Source organism: Sus scrofa, chromosome 13 (assembly GCF_000003025.6).
Source record: "Sus scrofa isolate TJ Tabasco breed Duroc chromosome 13, Sscrofa11.1, whole genome shotgun sequence".
In the NCBI taxonomy this organism is placed as follows: domain Eukaryota; kingdom Metazoa; phylum Chordata; class Mammalia; order Artiodactyla; family Suidae; genus Sus; species Sus scrofa.
This window is the reverse complement of record NC_010455.5, coordinates 66556998-66577508: the sequence shown is the minus strand read 5'-3', so window position 1 is coordinate 66577508 and position 20511 is coordinate 66556998. Positions and strand designations below refer to the sequence as shown.

General features: G+C 49.0%; 1 protein-coding gene across 15 annotated transcripts in view; it reads left to right on the top strand.

Moving 5' to 3' along the window:
- Nucleotides 1-20511, top strand: part of ATP2B2 (ATPase plasma membrane Ca2+ transporting 2) — a 370618-nt gene that overhangs the window by 319617 nt on the left and 30490 nt on the right. For all 15 annotated transcript variants that reach the window (XM_021069335.1, XM_021069331.1, XM_021069324.1 and 12 more), the window contains 3 exons: nt 2856-3098; nt 14326-14567; nt 15483-15717. In XM_021069335.1, the coding sequence (XP_020924994.1) occupies nt 2856-3098; nt 14326-14567; nt 15483-15717 (720 nt within the window). The remainder of the gene's footprint in view (nt 1-2855; nt 3099-14325; nt 14568-15482; nt 15718-20511) is intronic.

Sequence of the window (20511 nt, the reverse complement as noted above, 5' to 3'; positions counted from 1 at the left end):
GGCACCTGTGCCTTCAGCTGCCTCAGGTAGTGATACTTATACAGTCACCTGATGAACTCAGTACAGCCCCACCCCGCCTACCCAGACCCTCCCCCTCTGTGCCTGGCCCTACCCGCTGGGAGCTGCCATCAACAGAGTAAAGTTGACCTCGGAGGTCAGCGCTGTCCCATAGAGATATAATGTGAGCCACGTATGGGCTTTTAAATTTCCAAGTAGCTACATTAAAAAGGAAAAAGCAGGCAGGAACAGGTGATATTAACTTTAATAATGTAACTTACATAACCCAGGATGCCTGTTATAATTAAGCCCACATGTGGTATTGAATAGTCTATAAATGATTAGTGAGATATTTTGCATTTCACTTTCCTAATGTCTTCAAAACCAGATGTGTACTTTACACCTACAGCATATTTCACCTCAGACCAGCCCTGTTTCTGGTGCTTAGTAGCCTCACATAGCTACCATATTGGGCAGCTCAGGCCTATGCATTCTGTTTTTAAATTTTAAATTTCATTTTATTGTTATTAGAGTATAGTTTATTTACAATGTGTGTCAATTTCTGCTGTACAGCATAGTGAGCCAGTCATATATATATATAATATATATATATATTCTTTCTCTCATACTATCTTCCATCATGTTCCACCCCAAGAGACTGGGTATTGGTCCCTGTGCTATACAGTAGGACCACATTGCCCATCCATTCTAAATGGAATAGTTTGCATCTACCATCTAAAGCCCAAAAGATGAACCCTCTTCAGATAGTGCAGACAGGCAGAGTCCTGACAGAATGGGGCCGTGAGGTTGAACAGTTAGGTTCAAATCCCCGCTTTAAGCCTCACTAGGTGTGTCATCCTGGTCAAGCCGCTTTGCCTTGGCTTCTTTGATTGCCAGAATGCATGACAAGAATCCTTAAAGGTTGCACAGGATCCTCATAATGTCAGACAAGAAAATCAACGCAGGAGAACTTTGCAAACTGTAAAGGGTGTTGCAAACTCAAATTGCTGTTGATCCTCTGTTCAACATACATTTATTGCTGCTGTTACCACAGGTTATGATGAGAGAAACTGCAATAGTGTATAATTCTACCAGTACTCATTTTTTTCAGTGACATGAACTGCTATTAAAGTTATTCTCCTTGCACTCCTTTTTTTACCCTTGTTATAGAGTTATAACGAGGAGCAAAAATAAAAGAAATCAGATTCCTAGGCACAGACTAGAATGACATCTGACTCAGCCTCTAGCTACAGCCGTCTTTTCACATCTATCCTTGCCAGACAGGGTCACCAGGTCAAGAGGGCCTGCATTAAGAGGGGTGGTTCCTTGAGAGTCGCTTTGTGTTATTTGTTTGAGAACCTGGAAGAAGCTAGGAGTGTGATGCTGAAAAGAGAGAAAAGGAGGTTGATATAAGAAAATTAATCATCTGGAGAGTAGGATTTCACTTTTGTTATTTTTGTTTGCTTGCTTTCTTGCTTTTTAGGGCCACACCTGCAGCATATGGAAGTTCCCAGTCTAGGGGTCGAATCTGAGCTGCAGCTGCCAGCCTACACCACAGCCACAGCAACTCAGGATGCGAGCTGCATCTACAACCTACACCACAGCTCTCGGCAACACCGGATCCTGAACCCACTGAGCAAGGCCAGGGGTCAAACCCACATCCTCATGGATATTATTTGGGTTCATAACTCACTGAGCCATAACGGGAACTCCTCACTTTGTTATAAATTTTAAAAGAAAGGATGTTGACATGTTAGGCATGTCAGTGCTGAGTAGTAGCATTATGGCTGATTTATTTTCTTTTTTGTGTATCTATATTTAAAAGGAATTTATGATTTTATCGTGAAGTTATGTATTCACTATAGACAAATAGAAGCTATAGATTTTTAAAAGAAAACAATGACAATCTCCTAAAATTCTACCACCCAGAAATAACGAGACTCATATTTTGCTTTTTTCCAGGTAGTGTCCCATGTCTATTGACACATATATACATCCTAAATGTATTTACTTTGGGTGAAACCAAAGTGACAATGAAAACAAGGCACTTGTGAAAAATGGTAGATTTGAAAAAATCCGTAACCAAATAAGGAATTTATCTCTGTTAGGATGTAAGAGACAAATATTCGAAGTAATCAGATCATTTATCATCCTTTTCTCTATTTTTTCCATAAACAACACAAATTACTTCTATAATCCAAATTACTAAAGTCAATTAATCAACTCTTTTAAATGGCTCAAGGAATTTTTTTAAGGGGAGTTCCCACTATGGTGTAACAGGTTAAGGATCTGGTGTTGCAGGGAGTTTCTGTTGTGGCACAGTGGAAACAAATCCAACTAGGAACCATGAGGTTGGGGGTTCAATTCCTGGCCTTGCTCAGTGGGTTAAGGATCCGGCATTGCCGTGAGCTGTGGTGTAGGTCTCAGACACGGCTCGGATCTGGTGTTGCTGTGGCTGTGGCGTAGGCCAGAGGCTATAACTCCAATTAAACCCCTAGCCTGGAACCTCCACATGCTGAGGGTGTGGTCCTAAAAAGACAAAAAGACAAAAAAAAAAGGATCGGTGTTGCCACAGCTGTGGCATACGTTGCAGCTGCAGCTCAGATGCAATTCCAATGTGGAACTTCCACATGCCACAGAGGTGACCATAAGTTTTTTAAAAAATAATAATAATAATAAATAAAAAAGGAGAAAGGGCTGCACATACAGAAGGAGCTCAGATGTCAGAGGCTGCAGCAACCAAGATCCTTTGCACATGCGTGAGCCAAAGGGGCAGTTCTGCCTCATTTACTCTGAGTTTCCAAAGAGCCCTCAGCTCCCTTTCCTCACTGTCGCCCTCTCACCTGCCCCTCCCCCAGAAAATGATGAAGGACAACAACCTGGTCCGCCACCTAGACGCCTGTGAGACCATGGGCAACGCCACGGCCATCTGTTCAGACAAGACAGGCACACTCACCACCAATCGCATGACAGTGGTGCAGGCCTATGTGGGTGACGTCCACTACAAGGAGATCCCTGACCCCAGCTCCATCAATGCCAAGACCATGGAGCTACTAGTCAATGCCATCGCCATCAACAGCGCCTACACCACCAAGATTCTGGTAAGTGGTGCAGCTTCCACCAGAAGGAGCAATGACCAAGGGCAATGCAGAAGTACTGGACAGGTTGAATCATAATTTTCAATCCTGCTGATGTATTTTGGGGTGGTCAGATAGCAAGCAGCTTGTTTCTCTTTGACTTAGCTAGGATGTTTGCAGGACAAAAAAGAGATTTTTGTTTATTGTGTTTTTTAGATCCCACTGTTGCCCTCCCTGCCAAAAAAAAAAAAAAAAATTTATTAGTTAGCTTTTGTTATATAACTACTCCAGAATGTAGTAGCTCCAAACCAAACTGTGTATTTAGCTCACGATTCTGTGAGTCAGAGTGGGCCTCAGCTGGGGGACCACGTTTCCCCACATGTCTGCGGTGGCTCATGTGGACAGCTCTGCTGATCTTGGCAGGACCTTAGGCTGATCTGGGATAACCTAAGCTAGGGTGGTTATTCTCTGTTCTGTGTGGTCCCACCTCCTTGAGCAGGCTAGCCTGGGCTGTTCAGTTGTCATTTTGCTGCATCCTGTTGGCCAACTCAAGTCCAGAGCTCTGCCCAGACTCAAGGAGTCAGGAGGTAGACTCCTTCTCTAATGGGAGGAACTTAAAGTCACAGTACATAGGGCGTGGATTCAGACCGGGGACAAATTGTGGCCCTTTACACAGTCTCCCACTGATGATGTTGTTGTGAGTAATGGTAGTGGTATTACTAGTTTCGATACGAAAAACTCTCATATTCCTATCTCAACTAAGCCACCTCATCATGCTGGAATCCCTCTTTGCTTTAGAAGCACAGATTGCCTCTTTGTAATTAGCCAGTATTTGAATGAAGAGAAATACAGGCTTGTCCACACGGAGCTCAGTCGGCTCCCAGGGTGTTTCTGCAATGCGAGCATCTGGGTGAGCAGCTGAGCTCTCCTGCTTACCCTCCAAACGTGCCCCAGCCCTGACCTCTCCCTTCTGCCCCTGAGCCAGCCCAAGCCTTTAAAAAGATCAGGTTGGGTTGCGGGAGCTGCCAGCAGCTTTATCAAATCTGGGAGAAGCTTGGGAGTCAGTGGTGAGGAGCCAAGGGCTGGTGGCGGATGCAGGGGTGAGGGTGGGGGGCCCTGCCTGCACGAACTGCACCCTCCACTGGGGCTGAGCAGCTACCCTGTTACCCCAGAGCTGCAGCATCCCAGAGCCAAAGGCTGGGAGGCAGCACTGACAGAAGGAGAAAGTAGGTCGGGAGAAAGCATGCAGATGGGTGACAGAGAATGCTGGGGGTGGGGCGGGAGGGAATGCCAGAAATGATGGCGTTTTTATCTTCTTCCCACCCTCCCCCCACCCCCAGCGCTTGATTTCCCCTTGATTTGGAAACCAAGGGAAAGCAGTGATGCTTTATTCTGTTTCCCAGCCCTTTCTAAAATAACTGAGATGCTATTAATTATCTCGTCCTGCAGATATGTCAGAGAGGGAGTGGGGCAATTCCCAGAGCAGGCTTTAGGTGATGGGGATGGCCGTGTGGGCAGAGCCCAGCAAGATGGGCTTGGATTGAGATGTGTGTCATGCAGATACAATAAAAAGAACTTCTGGGATCTTCCAGAAGGACTGCAAGACATCTCTGCAGCGATAAGTCTCAATTAGGCTATGCTTCACAGCCCTGGTGGCAAAGCTAAATTCTCATTTCCAGATGTGGTTGACTAAGGCTGTGTCCAGGTGGCTTAAAGGACAGGGCGCCATTGGTCCACCCGGGGAGAAGGCAGAGCTGCCAAGGCTGAAGAAAGCTCAGGACCTGAGAACAAGGATCCTTGGTTTGTGATCAAGCCTCTCGGGCACCAATGTCCCTTTCTATGCCTTGAACCCTGGCTTCCTAGGACCCCTGTGACTCTCTTTCTGGGCTTCCCTGAAAAAACCTGGTCATGTGGTTCTCCTTGCTGGGGGCTAGTAGCCATCAGTGTGGAAGGAACAGCAAAGGCTGTTCTGGTATGACTAGATGGTGATGAAAGCCAGACAGCCTGGGGTCAAATCCCTCACTAGCTGTGTGACTGTAAACAAGTTACCTAACCTCCAGTGCCTCAGTTTCCTGGGGGAAGTGATAGGTGTATTGTGAGGACAAAATGCATTAGTAAGTAGAAAGTACTTAACACAACATCACCCAGCACATGCTCAGCACTTATATTAGCGTTGTCATGAGTGATTAGCATTGTCATTAGCAGTAAAATCAGCCGAAAGGGGATTATTATTTGTAGCCATGAAAATGATAATCAATAAATGAATAGACAGCAGAGGCATCAGGGCTAAAGAGAGAAAGGGTTTTGCCCAAAACTACACAACAAATTAGTGGCAAAGCCAACTTACAGATACCTTGAAGCCAGCTGTTTAGTAGGGTGTTCAGATTCAGTTCTTGGTTATTGAAACCAATCCTGCAGCATCATTAGCATTAGGTGGTCTTGGAAGAGAAAGCCTGGAGTTCAGAGGGTCAAAGACACAACCTGGACTATGAGCCACCTTGGGATAAGGGGCTCCCAAGCACTGCCCTTCTAGGCCCAGAGTCAGCTGCTCAGTCCATGGTGGAAGTCCATCCACCCTCCAGACCAGGCTGGGAAATCTAGACTGCAGGACATCCTTACCACTCAAGAGGAGATGGGCAGGAAAGGCACACAGTGTCCCCACACTGCCTATCAGCTTTGGTTGGAAAATGAGCCTGGTCTGAGAAACAGATCCCAGCAAGGCTGTATTTCCCCCTACATGAGGGCATGAGTCTTCTGTGTCTTCTTGCTGCCTGGGGCAGGCTGTGGGCTCTTTGACAGTGAGGGATACAGCTGAGTATCTCTACCCACCCCCGGCATAGGCTCTTGGGAAGCTCTGGTTAGATGGGTAAGGTGAGTGAATTGACTGGTGGATAATCAGCGAGATGAGGACTGGGTAGGGAGAGGGATAGAAGGATGGGTAGGTGTGGATAGTTACATAGATGGATGGATAGATGGATAGATGGATGGATAGATGAGTAGATGGCTAGATGGGTGGATGGATGGCTGGCTGGCTGGCTGACTGGCTGGCTGGCTGGCTGGCTGGCTGATAAATGAGTAGAATTGATTAGAGGCTTAGGACAGGGAAATCTCTATGTTCTACTTTCCTATTCTTGTGGCAGCAAGAAGTAAGAGTTGGCCCTGATCCCAGTTCCAAGGCCAATACCAGTGCTCTCTTGGTACCTTGAGCATGCTGAGCCGATCTCTTCCGACGCTACCTTCAGCTCTCTAATCTGCATTGATCCAGAGACTTCTGAATTAGCTAATGCCTGTTATTCTAAAAAATTTTTTAAAAAAACTAAATTAATATTTGCAAGGGTGAGTTGTGTGGCTGTAATCTACATGCATTCATGGACTTTAGGGACCACCTTCCTGGTCCAGCCTCCTCACTTTACTCTGGGGTCCAGAAATGGGAAGGGACTTAGGTCAAGTCATCCTGTGGGCTAGTGGAATTAGAATCCAGATGTCCTGACACCCAATCCAGTAAGCAAAGGCTAAGGGCTTGGGCTCTGAGTCCAATAAACCAAGGCTCAACCTTCAGCTCTAGCACTAAGCACCCACATGTCCCTGAGCAAGTTACCTAACCTCTTCCAGGCACCATTTTTCAATCTATAAAGTGAGGGTACAGTTCATCATAATCACTAACATTCACTTAGGCAGACTCCGTGCTGAGTGCTTAACCTGTGTTGCCTTGTATGAGGACCCCATGAAGTGGGTGATGTCTCATCTGCAATTCATAGATAAGGACACTGAAGCTGAGAGGAGTTAAAGAACATGCCCAGAGTCCCAGAGCAGATGAGAGGCTGAGCCAGGATTTGAATCCAGGTCTGTCCAGTCCAGAGTCTGCATAGCTCACCACCACTCCATGCCCAACTCCTCTGGCTGCACTTTTGCCTTGAGGCATTTCCAGAGTTGCTGTGACAATCAGATGAGAAGATATATGTGTGGCTCCCAGCATAGTGCTTCACATGTAGCAAGCGCCCAGTCCATGTCAGTGATTACTCATATGACCTCTTTTGTTATTTCTGAGCCTTGCCTTCTGTAGTTTGCCACTGACTAGCTTGACCCTCCACATCCCTGCCAGGTAATCAAGGCAAATATCACCAATCCTATCTTGAAGCTGATAAAAGAGAGCTGCAGAAATAACAACTAACCTGCCGGGATTGCTCCTGATGCCAGGTGGCAGAGTTGAGCCCAGAGCATTCTGGAGGCGTTTTATGAGCGGGTGAGGGGACAAGGTCATTCCAGGCAGGGCCACAGCCCGGCCAGGGCCCAGCAACCTTTCAGGAGGTGTGGCAGTCTGTGGCCTGGGCCTTTCTCCGGGGGAGAAAGCATGATGAGAGGTACGGCCAGGAATGCTGAGGGCATTCTGTTGGCAGCAGATAAGCCCTTAATAGGCCTTCTCCTCACAGTGCTCAGACTCACCCAGGCAAGATGGGGTGAGGACCAAAGGAGGCCAGAAAAAGCGAGCCAGGGGGTCCTGTCAGAGGGCCCACCTCAATGCCAGGCCCCATCCCTTCTGAGGATGCCAGCGCTTTCTTCTTCCCACTCCGACTTCCATCATTAGGAGCAGCTTGCCCTCTGAAAGAAGCTACACGAATCTTCTTTTAGTCAGAAATTGCTTCCCTGCATCAGACATCCTGGCACACCCTCAGATGTGCTTTGTCGCTGCCTGACTCTTTGAACGTCAGGACTGCTACTTGCTTCTCACTGGTTGCCCTGCTGCTTCTCAGAGCCACAGCTGCGCTTTCAGCGATGGAAATAGCTCCTTCCTCAGACTTCAGAGGCACCGAGCTTTCTCAGAAAACATCTTCCTTTCCCTCCCGCCTCTATCCTGTGTGCTGAAGCCACCCAGGTGGACTTTATATTTTATGAGCCCTCTTTTAAAGTAGGTTGACACGACAGTTAACATTTCAATTATTCAGCTGAAGACAGGCATTCATGGAGCTGGATTGTTGGAAGTTTATGGTGTGATTTCTGAAAACATCAACTAATAAAAGAAAAACAAATTTCCTTGGAGCCCCTGAAGTTCTGGAGGAAGGCGAGAGAAGGGTTGTCTTGGCAGGATGGATTTCCTGAGTAAATAAGCCTAACTTCACTTAGTTAGAAACCCCATGTCTTCAGTCTACCCCATTCCCAAACTGGGGGGCTTGGTACCCCCAGAGAGCCCCAGTAACCCCCCGCGCAAAGCAGAAAAGATCTGCTTGATTGTGTTTCTTACAAATCTTAGAACAATATCTCCTGGGGGAAGGAGAAAGTGGGGAGGTGACTCTAAGAAGCAGAGCCTGCCCTTGAATTCTGATCTCTAGGCTCCAAACCCAAGGTGCCACTGAATATTCAAATAAGCCTCAAGACCCCTGAGTCAAACCAACTTTACCTGGGGTTCTGGCCAAGAAAGGGGTTCCAGAAGGCACAGAAAACCCTGGAAGTGACTTAGCCAGGCATTAAGATGGGGCAGTAGGGCGGCCCTTTATTCTGGCCTGTGATGTGTCAGCGGCCTTTATGTTGGACCCAACAGCTGTTTTGGTTTTTTATTTTGCTTTGCTTTTGCAAATGCCATCGCTGGAAGAAGAATTTAAAGCAAGTAACCCTGGCTGAGGGGAATTTTTTTTTTTTTTTTTTTTTTTTTTTTTTTTTTTTTGCTTTTTAGGGCTGTACCTGCAGCATATGGAGGTCCAGGCTAGGGGTCAAATCAGAGCTACAGCTGCCAGCCTATGCCACATCCATAGCAATGCAGGATCCAAGCCCTCTCTGTGACCTACACCACAGCTCACAGCAACGCCTGATCCTTAACCCACTGAGCAAGGACAGGGATCCAACCTGAAACCTCATGGTTCTCAGTTGGAATTGTTTCTGCTGTGTCACAACAGGAACTCTGGGAATTCCCATTTTAACAGAACTGATAATCCTTGTATCCCACTTGTCACTCTGCACACACGCACACAAACCACAGAGCACACATTGGAGTTCCCGTTGTGGCACAGCGGAAACAAATCCTACTAGGAACCATGAGGTTTCAGGTTTGATCCCTGACCTCGCTTGGTGGGTTAAGGATCCAGAGCTGCCGTGAGCTGTGGTATAGATTGCAGATGCGACTCGGATCTGGCGTTGCTGTGGCTGTGGTGTAGGCCGGAAGCAACAGCTCCGATTTGACCCCTAGCCTGGGAACCTCCATATGTCGCAGCTGTGGCCCTAAAAAAACAAAAAACGCACAGCACATATGTACAACACACACACACACACACACACCGTCCTGGACACACTGACCTTAAGCCTGGACAGCCTCTGGGGAAGGTCCCATGGCCCTGACCCCTCTTACCCCTCTAGAGGCCTAGCACCTGAGAGGGTCCCAGGAAGCAGAGCCTCAGATGAAAAATCTGGAGGCCAAAATTCTGACCAAATAGCATTCCACCTGGCCTCCCATTGGAGGCCCTCCACATACACAAACACCAAATTAATTATTCAATTATTCATTCAACACATATTCCTTGGTCACCCCACAGTGGGAAGCAAAGATTAGCAAGACAGACACAGCCCTCCCCCACATGGACTCTAAACCAATCACCCACAAGTCACGTGGTTAACCGACCATCTCAGATGCTAGTGAAGAGAGGTAGGGCTGCTGGCAGATCATGTGCTGAGGGCTCAGAGCTGAGTAGCTGAGGGCTGATCCTAGCTCAGCCACTTACCAACAGTGTGGCCTCGCCTCTCAGGGCCACTACCTGCATGCGGCCATAACAACAGCCTGCCTCCTAGGGAGCTGTGAGGATATAGCTCAAGACACATTTGAAAAGCTTAGGAAAGGGTGGGCAGAGTCAGCATTCAACCAGTGGTCACTACTGCCACTGCTCAGGTGGCCTGGTGGTCCATCTGGGCAAAGGGAGGCTCCTCTGCCAGTGCCTGCCCTCAAGGGGGAGTGGCTAGAGATAGCCAGTAAGCATAAGTTGTTTTCTAATATGCTCTCGCAAATGCCATTCTATGGCAATTGCTGCCCTTTGCTGTGCTATGGTTGTTGCGTTGTTTGGGGGGGAGTGAAAGTAGGAGGTGAAGTTTTTTTAATTGTGGTGAAATATATGTAACTTGAACTTTATCATCTTAACCATTTTAAGTGTACATTTCAGTGACATTAAGTACATGCACATTGTACAACCCTCCCCTCTACCCATATCCAGAACTTTTCATCTGCCCCGACTGAAACACTGTTCATTCCCATTAAAAACCAATTTCCCTTTCTTCCTCCCCCTCCCCCAGCCCCTGGCACCCACCCTTCTATTTACTGTCTTTATGAGTGTGACTGCTCTAGGGATCTCACATTAGTGGACTCATACAATATCCATCCTTTTGTGACTGGCTTGTTTCACTTAGCATAGTGACCTCAGAGTTCATCCATGCTATAGGAGGTGTCAGAATTTCCTCCCTTTTTAAGGCTGAATAATATTCCACTGTAGGTGTTGATCACATTTTGCTCATCTATTCATCTGTCAATGGGTGTGAGTTGCTGCCACCTGTTGGCTATTATGAATAATGATGCTATGGACTTTTTGGTGTACAGATATCTTCTCTAGTCCCTGCTTTCAATTCTTTCTAGGTATCTACCCAGAAATAGAATTGCTGGATCATACAGAGGTTCCAACTTCTCCACATCCTCGCTGACACTTGTTTTCTGATTTTTTGTAATGACCATCCTAATGGGTGTGAGGTGGCACTTGCTGGTGATATTTTTTAACTCTCATTTTTGCAGATGTTATTTATAACTTGTAAATCTTCAGGTCTTCATTCCTAGATCTTAGCTCTAGCTACTCCCAAGAATCCCACAACAGGAGCATGAATTGTCCACATAAAGTCGCATCCACAGCTGCACCTAGCACTCCCATACAGGGAAATGTGCTGGACACAGTGCTGTGCTGGGAATCAGGGGTAAGAGGGCAGCCCCAGGTGTGCTACCTCTGCAGGTGTGTGACCAGGAGCAAGTCACTGCCACCCCACCCCCCAGCCTGCTGCCTGTCCCTCAAAATCAGTGCCTTAACTCTCTTACAGAATTAGAGCCTTGGAGATCAAAGGCTCATGGAAAATCTACAATAGCAGAACCTCTGGGTTTGTCAAGACTAAAAAAGGCAAAAGAAAAAAAGGGGTGGGCCCCTACTTCTTAGTAACGCACGTGGGCGATTTCAGAGCTCAAGTTCACAGGAACAAATTGAATTATGGAGGAGGCAGCTCTGCCATTTGCAACCATGGATCATTTGAAATCCTTTTAGAGGAAAATTAAAATATTTCACAGAGGGTAATAAAATGCCGGGTGTTTTGCAGGCATAACTGCTCAGCTCTCTTGGGCAAATAAGTAATTAGGCATTTTTATTTCAGTCCTCCGTGTCATTGTCGTCTTTCATTAGTGGAGGGGGAAAAACTGTTGTGGAGGATACATAAAACTCTGGAAATCACCAGAAGGTTAATTGTAAGATTATAAAAAAAAATTATGATAAGCAAATAAATACGTAAATTTTAAAAGTGCAACAGAACCTCATGCTACAGAAACTAAGGGGCATGCTTAGAATTTCTTTTCCCACACAGCAAAAATGGAAAGCTGTCAGATTCCTCTGCTTCCAAATCAAATCCCACCAAGAGCTTGGACATGGGAATCCTTCTGAGGCCTGTGATGCTGGGACATAGCTTGGCGTGGCGTGGAGCAGGGCTGGTTCTAAGCCTAGACCCTTGGCCCCCAGCCCCCATCGAGGGACCTGCAGCTCTGCCTTGCTTTCCCACCCTTCACCACAATCCCCTTTTGACTTTTCTCTCAGCTGGGGATTGTCTGCTCCAGCCTTTCCATTTCACAGATGGGTAAGCTGAGGTCAGGAGCTTAGTCGAGGGGGATGAAAGCCTGGGTCAATGCCCATTACCCAACAGGATCATGCTCCCGGGGCCCAAGACCTAACTGTGGAAGGGGGAATCAGCCAGGGACACATCTACTGCACAGCCAGTCCCCCAGCACAGGCAGTCCACGCCAGCATCTCCTGGATGCTGCCTTCTTCTGGCCCAGGCTGCTCTTTTGAACAATACTAGGGAGACTGGGGTGAGGATCCAGAGGTTTCCTGTGCAAGGTGCTCTGAGACCCACAAAGAGCTATTCATGGTTGGGGTAGCATGGAGGGGCATAGAATGCTCATAGGTATTTATTCCTCTTCAGTATCTCTCTAGAATTGGGTTTTATTCATGGTGGCTTTTACCACGCCCAAAGCCACCTCCACCTGAGTCACTGCATATTGATTTTCTATAAGCAGCATGAGTGGGTATATGCCCGCATGTGGAGGTACATGTAGGAGGTGAGTTTACCTGCCAGTATGAACTTCCCACAGCTGCCTGCTAATCCCACCATGAGTGCCCATATGGAAGCATCTTCTTACCTATTCACCTGTGCCTCCTCCCACCCCCCACCCCAAACTGGTCTGCCTTGAGCCATCCAGCAAACAATGAGTAAATGCCTACTGTGTTCTGGACTCTTTGCTGGCTCCGAGCACCTAGTGGGGAAAAGAATACAACTCTTTTGTTTAGGAGGAGATAGCAATTTGCAAAGACAAGGAAATATCTGGGCTGGTCCTAAAAAGGCGAGGAGGAGCTTGCCTGGCAGGAAAGGAAGAAGAAACAGCAGGGGCGAAGGCACAGAGGCCTGAAACAGCTTGTATTCAGGCAGCCACAGGAGGATGTAAGAGGCGCTAGGGAGATGTGGTGAGTGGTTTCACTGAGGCTCAGGGCAGGGGCTGTGGTGTCCATGCAGCCCAGTTAAAAAAGAACAAACGAGTGCCATGAATGGGGATAACTCTCAGAATGTAATGTTGCCTAAGTGAAGCAGGTTACAGAAGAATGTGTACAGCTTCCTTACATGAAGTTTTCAACACACAAAACACCACTGCACATGCACACTTTACATTAAACTACCTGAAATTGCCAGTGGTTGACCATCATGCCATACAGAAATAGCAGGAGTTCCCATTGTGGCCCAGCAGTTAACGAACCTGACTAAGATCCATGAGGATGAGGGTTCGATCCCTGACCTTGCTCAGTGGGTTGAGGATCCAGCATTACTGTGAGCTGTGGTGTAGGTCACAGATGCTGCTCAGATCTGGTATTGCTATGGCTGTGGCATAGGCCAGCAGCTGTAGCTCCGATTCGACCCCTAGCCTGGGAACCTCCATATGCCGCAGGGGAGGCCCTAAAAAGTAAAAAAAAAAAAAAAAAAAAAAAAGGCAGTTGCCTTTGGTCCAACCTCAACTGAAATCACAGGAGACATTGAATCCAAAGCATAGACTACTGGCAGGCAATGAAAAGGACTATGCATGCAGCACCTTGCCTGGGTCTCTAGGGGTTTGTGCTGAGTGAAAAGAAGCCAGTCTCCAGAAGGTTACCTACTGTATGATTCCATTCATGTAACATGCTGTAAATGACAGGATTATGGAGCTGGAGAACAGATTAGTGGTTGCCAGGAAAGGGAGGAGAAGGGGAGAAAGTGACTGCAGTCATAAAAGGATGGCACGGAGACTGCTGTGATAAACTGCTGTGCGTCTTGATGATGGTGGTCGCAGGAATCTGTATGTGATGCCATTCCTCGAACTAAACACACAGACACACACACATACACACACGAGTGCATGGAAAACTGGTGAAATCTAAATACGGCCAGTTTGCTTCTATCAGTGTAAATACTTTGGTTGTAAGATTGTGCCACAGTCATACAGGAAGTAAACACTGGAGGAATGGGCTGGAGGGTGGATAGCATCTCCCTGTATATTTTTAATTGCCCATGAATCTGGAACTATCTCGAGGTAAAAAGTTAAAACACACACAGGGTAAGGATTCATGCCAAATATAAGACCAAGTTTCTTTCTGGGACTAGGGGCGATTCTGCAGATGCAGAGGGGTCATTAGGGAGATCCAACTTTAACTGTCAGGCTTTAGTTCTTAAAAAAGAAAAATCTGAAGCAAACGTGGCACAGCGCCAAGGTTCTACAGAGCTGGATGGTCTACATGCAGCTTTTTTATGTTATTCTGTCACGATTTTGTGTTTGAAGTAGTTCATAACTTTTAGAAAGCCGATCTCGCTAAATTTCCTTCATCCAAATCCCAGAGTGGATCTGGAACAAGAGGCTGGTGGGTACAGGGGGAGGGAGGGATGGTCTGGCCCCACCCCCAGCCGCCCCCCGCGGAGCCTCTGGCAGCCCCTGAACCTCCGCCTCTCCCCGCAGCCCCCGGAAAAGGAGGGCGCCCTGCCCCGTCAGGTGGGCAACAAGACGGAGTGCGGCCTGCTGGGCTTCGTGCTGGACCTGAAGCAGGACTACGAGCCGGTGCGCACCCAGATGCCGGAGGAGAAGCTGTACAAGGTGTACACCTTCAACTCCGTGCGCAAGTCCATGAGCACCGTCATCAAGCTGCCGGACGAGAGCTTCCGCATGTACAGCAAGGGCGCATCCGAGATCGTGCTCAAGAAGTAAGCGGTGCGGGAGTCGGTCTGCGTTGAGGGAGCGCATGGGCACGGGCCAGGCGGAGGGGCCCTCAGCCCCCAGCATAGCAGGGAGGGCCCCCAGCCTAGCGTCCCACAGCAAGACCACCTGCACATCCCCTTGCCTAGGGATCTAACTTCTGCTTCCTCTGAAATCTTTCTGCAGGGAACCCTCCTTCTTCCCCTCCCTAAGTCACCCGCTCATCAGGAACTTCTACCCGTATAGCACTCTTAGAGCTCCCTTGTGTCACTTCCCTTAGCATGGAGTCAGTTGACAGATACTATTTTCCTGGTTAGCCAGTCTCCTCTGATCCAGGTGCCAGAAATAAGGCTGGAGAACTAAGCAAGTCACACCCCACTCTGGGCATCAGTTGGTCACACATTAGAATCACCCCCAGGGAGCTTTAAAAAAAAAAAAAAAAAAAAAAAAAAACTTTGACTCCTGGACCCACCCCAGACAAACTGAGTGGGGGTCTCTGGGGTGGGGCTCACAGGTGGGTGTGTTTGTTCAGTGCCTGCCCCAGCCATTCTGATCTAAAGGCAGGGTCAGGAGCCACTAGCCTAGTTTTATGCCCTCTGAAAACCATTTTAGCTGTGAAACTGTGTTTTTCAGATGAGATCTTAAGAAGATGAAACACAGCAAAGTAGATCTGCTCTTGCTGAATAGCCTGGGGCAGATATATTGCAACAAGCCTGCCTGATTTCTTTTTGGCTGGCTGCTATTTCACCTCCAGGGGTGTCCAGAAGCCAGGAGCTGAAGCATTATGGGAGATGGACTGGACGGGCCCTGGATGAGCGACCGTGGCCAGTGGGGTGTCAGTGGGGTGGTAGGGGTGCATTCCAAGCCCATCAGAGGGAGGCCCTTGCCTAGACCTCATCCACCACCCCCTCCACCTGCCCCAGGTGCTGCAAAATCCTTAACGGGGCAGGTGAGCCCCGGGTCTTCCGGCCCCGTGATCGGGATGAGATGGTGAAGAAAGTGATTGAGCCCATGGCCTGTGATGGGCTGCGCACCATCTGTGTGGCCTTCCGCGACTTCCCCAGCAGCCCTGAGCCCGACTGGGACAACGAGAACGACATTCTCAACGACCTCACCTGCATCTGCGTGGTGGGCATCGAGGACCCCGTGCGGCCCGAGGTAGGTGCCAGCCATGGAGCTCGGGGAAGGGGACGGGGTTAGGCGTCCAGCCTGCTGGGTGACCTCGCATAAGTCGCCTCAGCTTCCTTCAAGCTTTCCTTCTCTCTATCTGCTCCTCAACATTCAGACTCTTAACAGCAGCATAGCCTCAGTGGTCTACTCAGGACATGAGGTGGAACCCACAGCCTGCCAGCTGGCGTTGCTCTGCCATGGGGGTAGTCCTAGAACCACCCACCCACCCAGAGACCTTCCCTCTGGGCTCCAAGGGGCACACGTGGGGGCTTCCCTGACCTAAAAGTCTCTTCCCAAATCCATAGGTCCAGATTCCAGGGCCCCTGCAAAGGAGACAGCCAGTAACAAAGGTCATTACCCTCAAGAAAACCGCATATGGGTGTCCCCATCAGTATGCAGAGGTTTCCCCATCCAGAACCAGTTTACCAGTTACTTTTCCCTAGTGACGCATTGGGCCATCCACCTTGATCAGGTTTCCAGGGAACAGAGCTGGAAAGTTAACTGAGGGTCTAATTCTTAAACACAAGGGAAGGAGAGCAACAGCACCACCTCCCCATAAGGATCAAGGGAAGTGATGTAATAAGGGCACCTAATGAGATGCTCGGCTCAGTAGGTCTTCAGTGTCCTTCAGCTGAATCTGCATCTGGGGGGAGGGTTGAGGATTCAGTGCTGGGGATTGGTAGGGTTGGGGGAGAAGGGGACATGTGTGGTCGGTCGGGCTGGAAAGAGGCCGTGGGAAGAGGAGAGAGGCGCCTCAAGTCTCCAAAACGCTGCTCTGGGTAGGCAGAGGGAGCCAGCACACCCTGGGCCCAGGATTGGAAGCAACGGATGGGAGGGGGCAGCCTTCACTTCCTCCAGGACCAACACTGCTGGGTCCAGATAGGCCTTGGCTGTGGGATTTGGGGATGATGCCCATTGGGGCTGCCATCCTCCACCTGGGGCAATTTCAGTGTGCCCCCTCACCCTGGCACCATCTTCTGGAGCCTCTGGCCTCTCCCTACTCCTCTTGGAGCCTCCACATCCCCTTCTTCCAAGTGAAAGGGATTGGACAAGACCCTTTCCGAGTTCCTGGCCCCGATGTTGTACAGTTCTGCATTCCAAAGACCAAGTGGACCTTGAAGGTTCAGCAGTTACCGAACCCAAGTAACGTCCATGAGGATGCAGGTTCTATCCCTGGCCTCCCTTAGTGGGTTAAGGATCCGGCTTTGCCACGAGCTGTGGTATAGGTCGCAGACTCAGCTCAGAAATCGCATTGCTGTGGCTGTGGTGTAGGCTAGCAGCTGTAGCTCCAATTGGACCCCTAGCCTGGGAACTTCCATGTGCTATGGGTGCGGCCCTAAAAAGACCAAAAAAAAAAAAAAAAGTGTGAGCTTAGGCATCAGGCAGACCTGGGATCCTGAGTTCCAGCATTAACCGACTATGTGACATTGAGCTGGTTACATAACCTCTCTGAACCTCCCTATCCTCATCTGAAGGCCAGGGATTACACACACACACACACACACACACACACACACACACGGGGATTCTATGTGGCATCAGATTATGTATATACAAGCAATAGACTGAGTATCTGGCACAAGATAAGTGGCCCACAAGTGTGAGTCCCTCTCCTTTTATATCCTTCCTCAGTAGGTTATTACTCTGGGTCCAGTGGCAGGTAACAGCCCCTAACATAGAGCCTGGCCTACAGAAGGTGCTTGTTAGGTGTTTATGGAATGAATGAGTAAGAAGAAATCTACCAATACAGCCTGGTCTCTGTCTCTCTCTCTCTCCCTTCCTTCCTCCCTCTCTCCCTCTCTCTCTCTCTCACACACACACACATACACACACCTCTTCACTCCCACTCAGAGCCTAAAACAGCAAAGACAATTAATGCCCCTGGTGCTTGGCACCAGAGTCCAAATGCATTTGCCCACAGACCTCGCCTCTCCCTGGACACACAGCCGTTTATCAGCCTCCCTGTGGGCTGACTGTTCATTACCAACTGCTAATGGATTTGGGCTTTGCTGTGATGTTTTATCTCCTCACAGACAATGGAGATGCATGGTGCATGAGGCCAGCCTGTGACTCCCCTGTCCTTCCAGTCCCCAGAGCCCCCTCCAGCCCCCACACCCAAGCTCCCACCTCATCACCCTGGGCCGGGGGCGGGGGGAAGGGGAAGGTGGCATTGGACACACACTTTTTTGGCCATGACCCCCAATGTTAAGAAATGTACTTTATGACTCAGCAAACATACACACACTTAACCGAAATAAGACTCTCACAAAGTAATGGGATGCACTAAATTATTTTCTCTTCTATTTTCTTCCTTTCTTTTTTTAAACACTGGTCACCACCCAGGAAACTGATTTCACAATTCACTGGAAGGGCATGACTCAAGGTTTGAACTGCAGATCTAGTCCAGACGCCTTTCTACACCCCCAATTCGCAGAAGAAAACAGAGGCCCAAACAGGGACAGTGAGGTTCCCCAGCTCTCTCTCTCTAAGTGGCTGAGCAAATCCAGGTTAGAACAGGTTTTCTGCCTTCCTGCCTGGGGCCGCCTCTGGAGGCCACAAAAGTGAGAGGGCAAGTGGCTATAAGTCAGGAGCCAGAGGAGAAGAGAAGGAGGGCTGGGAGGGCTGGGCTAGGTTCCTACTGACACCAAGGTCATCCAGAGAAGCAGCCTCAAAAAAAAAAAAAAAATAGAAAAGGCTGGCACCATCTTGAGCTCAGTCCGTGCCCCTTTGTTGACTTACTAAATCCCTTTTGCTTTACTAAAAAGAAAAAAAAATAGAAAAAAGGAAAAAGAAAAAGGAGTTCCTGTCATGGCTCGTTGGTAACAAATCCAACTAGTATCTGTGAGGATGTGGGTTCAACCCCTGGCCTTAGTCAGTGGGTTAAGGATCTGGCATTGCTGTGAGCTGTAGTGTAGCAGATGAGTCTTGGATCTACGGTTGCTGTGGCTGTGGCGTAAGCCTGCAGCTGCAGCTGCAATTCGACCTCTAGCCTGGGCACTTCCATATGCTGCCAGTGCAGCCCTAAAAAGATGGGGAGGGGGAGTGGCCTCAGGCACAGACTCTGGGAGGAGGTACTGTCCACCCCTCAGGGCTGGGAGCACATTCATCTCACATCAGAGAAAAGTGGCCTGGATCCAGCTCTGCCACTAACAAACAAGTCACTTCTCTCCATGCCTCAGTCCCCTCACCTGTAAAATGGGCACTTGGCCCCAGTGTCCCTCATATTCCATTCCATCCAGTTCTGTCGTTCTAGGCCAGCTGCCTGGGAGGCTTCCCCTAACACATCCCTGTTGGGGGCTTCTTTCTCCCCGTGGCTCCCCACCCACCCCCATGTGGATTCAGAAGATGAAACTGTTGGAGGACGAGGACTTACTGGAGGACACAGTAGTTGGGAACCTGGTTCTCATCCCACCCCTACCACTCCTTCACAGCAGCCCTCCAGTGCTCTCGGCCCGGGCCTCAGTTTCCCTATCTGCACAGTGAAAGTCGGACCTTTGCAAATGAGGGGTGCAGCGGGCCCCGCAATGACACCACCTGAAACTATTAAGGCTCTGACCTGTTGATTCAGCATCTCCTGGTGGGGCAGGGGTGGACGCAGGGCCAGAGGAGACCTGCAAGTATGGTTTTTGGTTTGCGTGGTTTTTATTGGCCAAGGGATTTAGGCACATGGAGCCAAGTTCAAAAGGTTCAGTGGCACAGACGGAGTGACATAACCCCCACCCCACCCCCAGACCCAGTTCCCACCTCAGAGGCCACCACAGTCACCAGTTCCTCTGGTGGGTGACCCTTGGGGAGGGTCTCTGCCAACGGCGATCGTGTTTATGTCAAGTTGCCAGGACAACTGTGCGCCCTCTGGAGTGAAAATACCTGCCTGGACCACCTCTAGGGTCTTACAAGCCTGGTCAGATTCATTTGCAGCTGCTGCTGAAAAAGAAACTCTGCCTCCCTCAGTTTCCCCATCAGTCAAGGAGGGAGAAGCCCACGTTGCCCCTGAGAAGACAAAGGACAGAACAGAAAAAAAAAGGCTCGCCAACCACCCCACCCCCCAAAATGCCACCTCGCTACATTTCCAGTGGCTGATGGAAGCCAGTGAGGATGAAGCATCAGAAGAGCAGCAGCCCAGGATTGGCCGGGTGATCTGGGGGTGTTGGGAGCCCTCGGAGTCTCAGACAACTTCTGTCACCAGAAACAACAGATGTTTAAAAGCCTCTATTTAATGAAAACAGGAAGCACCCATTTCCTGGCTGGTTTTCCTCCACAACAAATATCTAGGATAATTTTAGCTAAAGGAGGATTTTTTTTTTTTTACAGCTATTTTATCTACATGGAAAACACATTTCAACCAGATCAGTGCCTCTGGGGCTTACGTCTTCATCCTCTCAGCATCTTCACTGCCAGGAATGGTTAGAGGTCCCGTAGCTGGTCATCAAATAAATGAATGAGTGAAGGAATGAAAAGAAGGGCTGGAGCTCCTGTCATGGCACAGCAGTTAACGAACCAACTAGTATCTATGAGAACTTGTGTTCGATCCCTGGCCTTACTCAGTGGGTTAAGGATCCTGCGTTGTTGTGAGCTGTGGTGTAGGTGAAAGATGCGGCTCAGATCTGGCATTGCTGTAGCTCTGGCATAGGCCGGCGGCTACAGCTCCAATTAGACCCCTAGCCTGGGAACCTCCACATGCCGTGGGTGCAGCCCTAAAAAGCCAAAAGAAAAAGAAGCAGCTAGAGGAGGTGTCTGGTTGGAGGGACCCGGGGTGGCTTCCTGAGCAGAGAGCATGTGCCA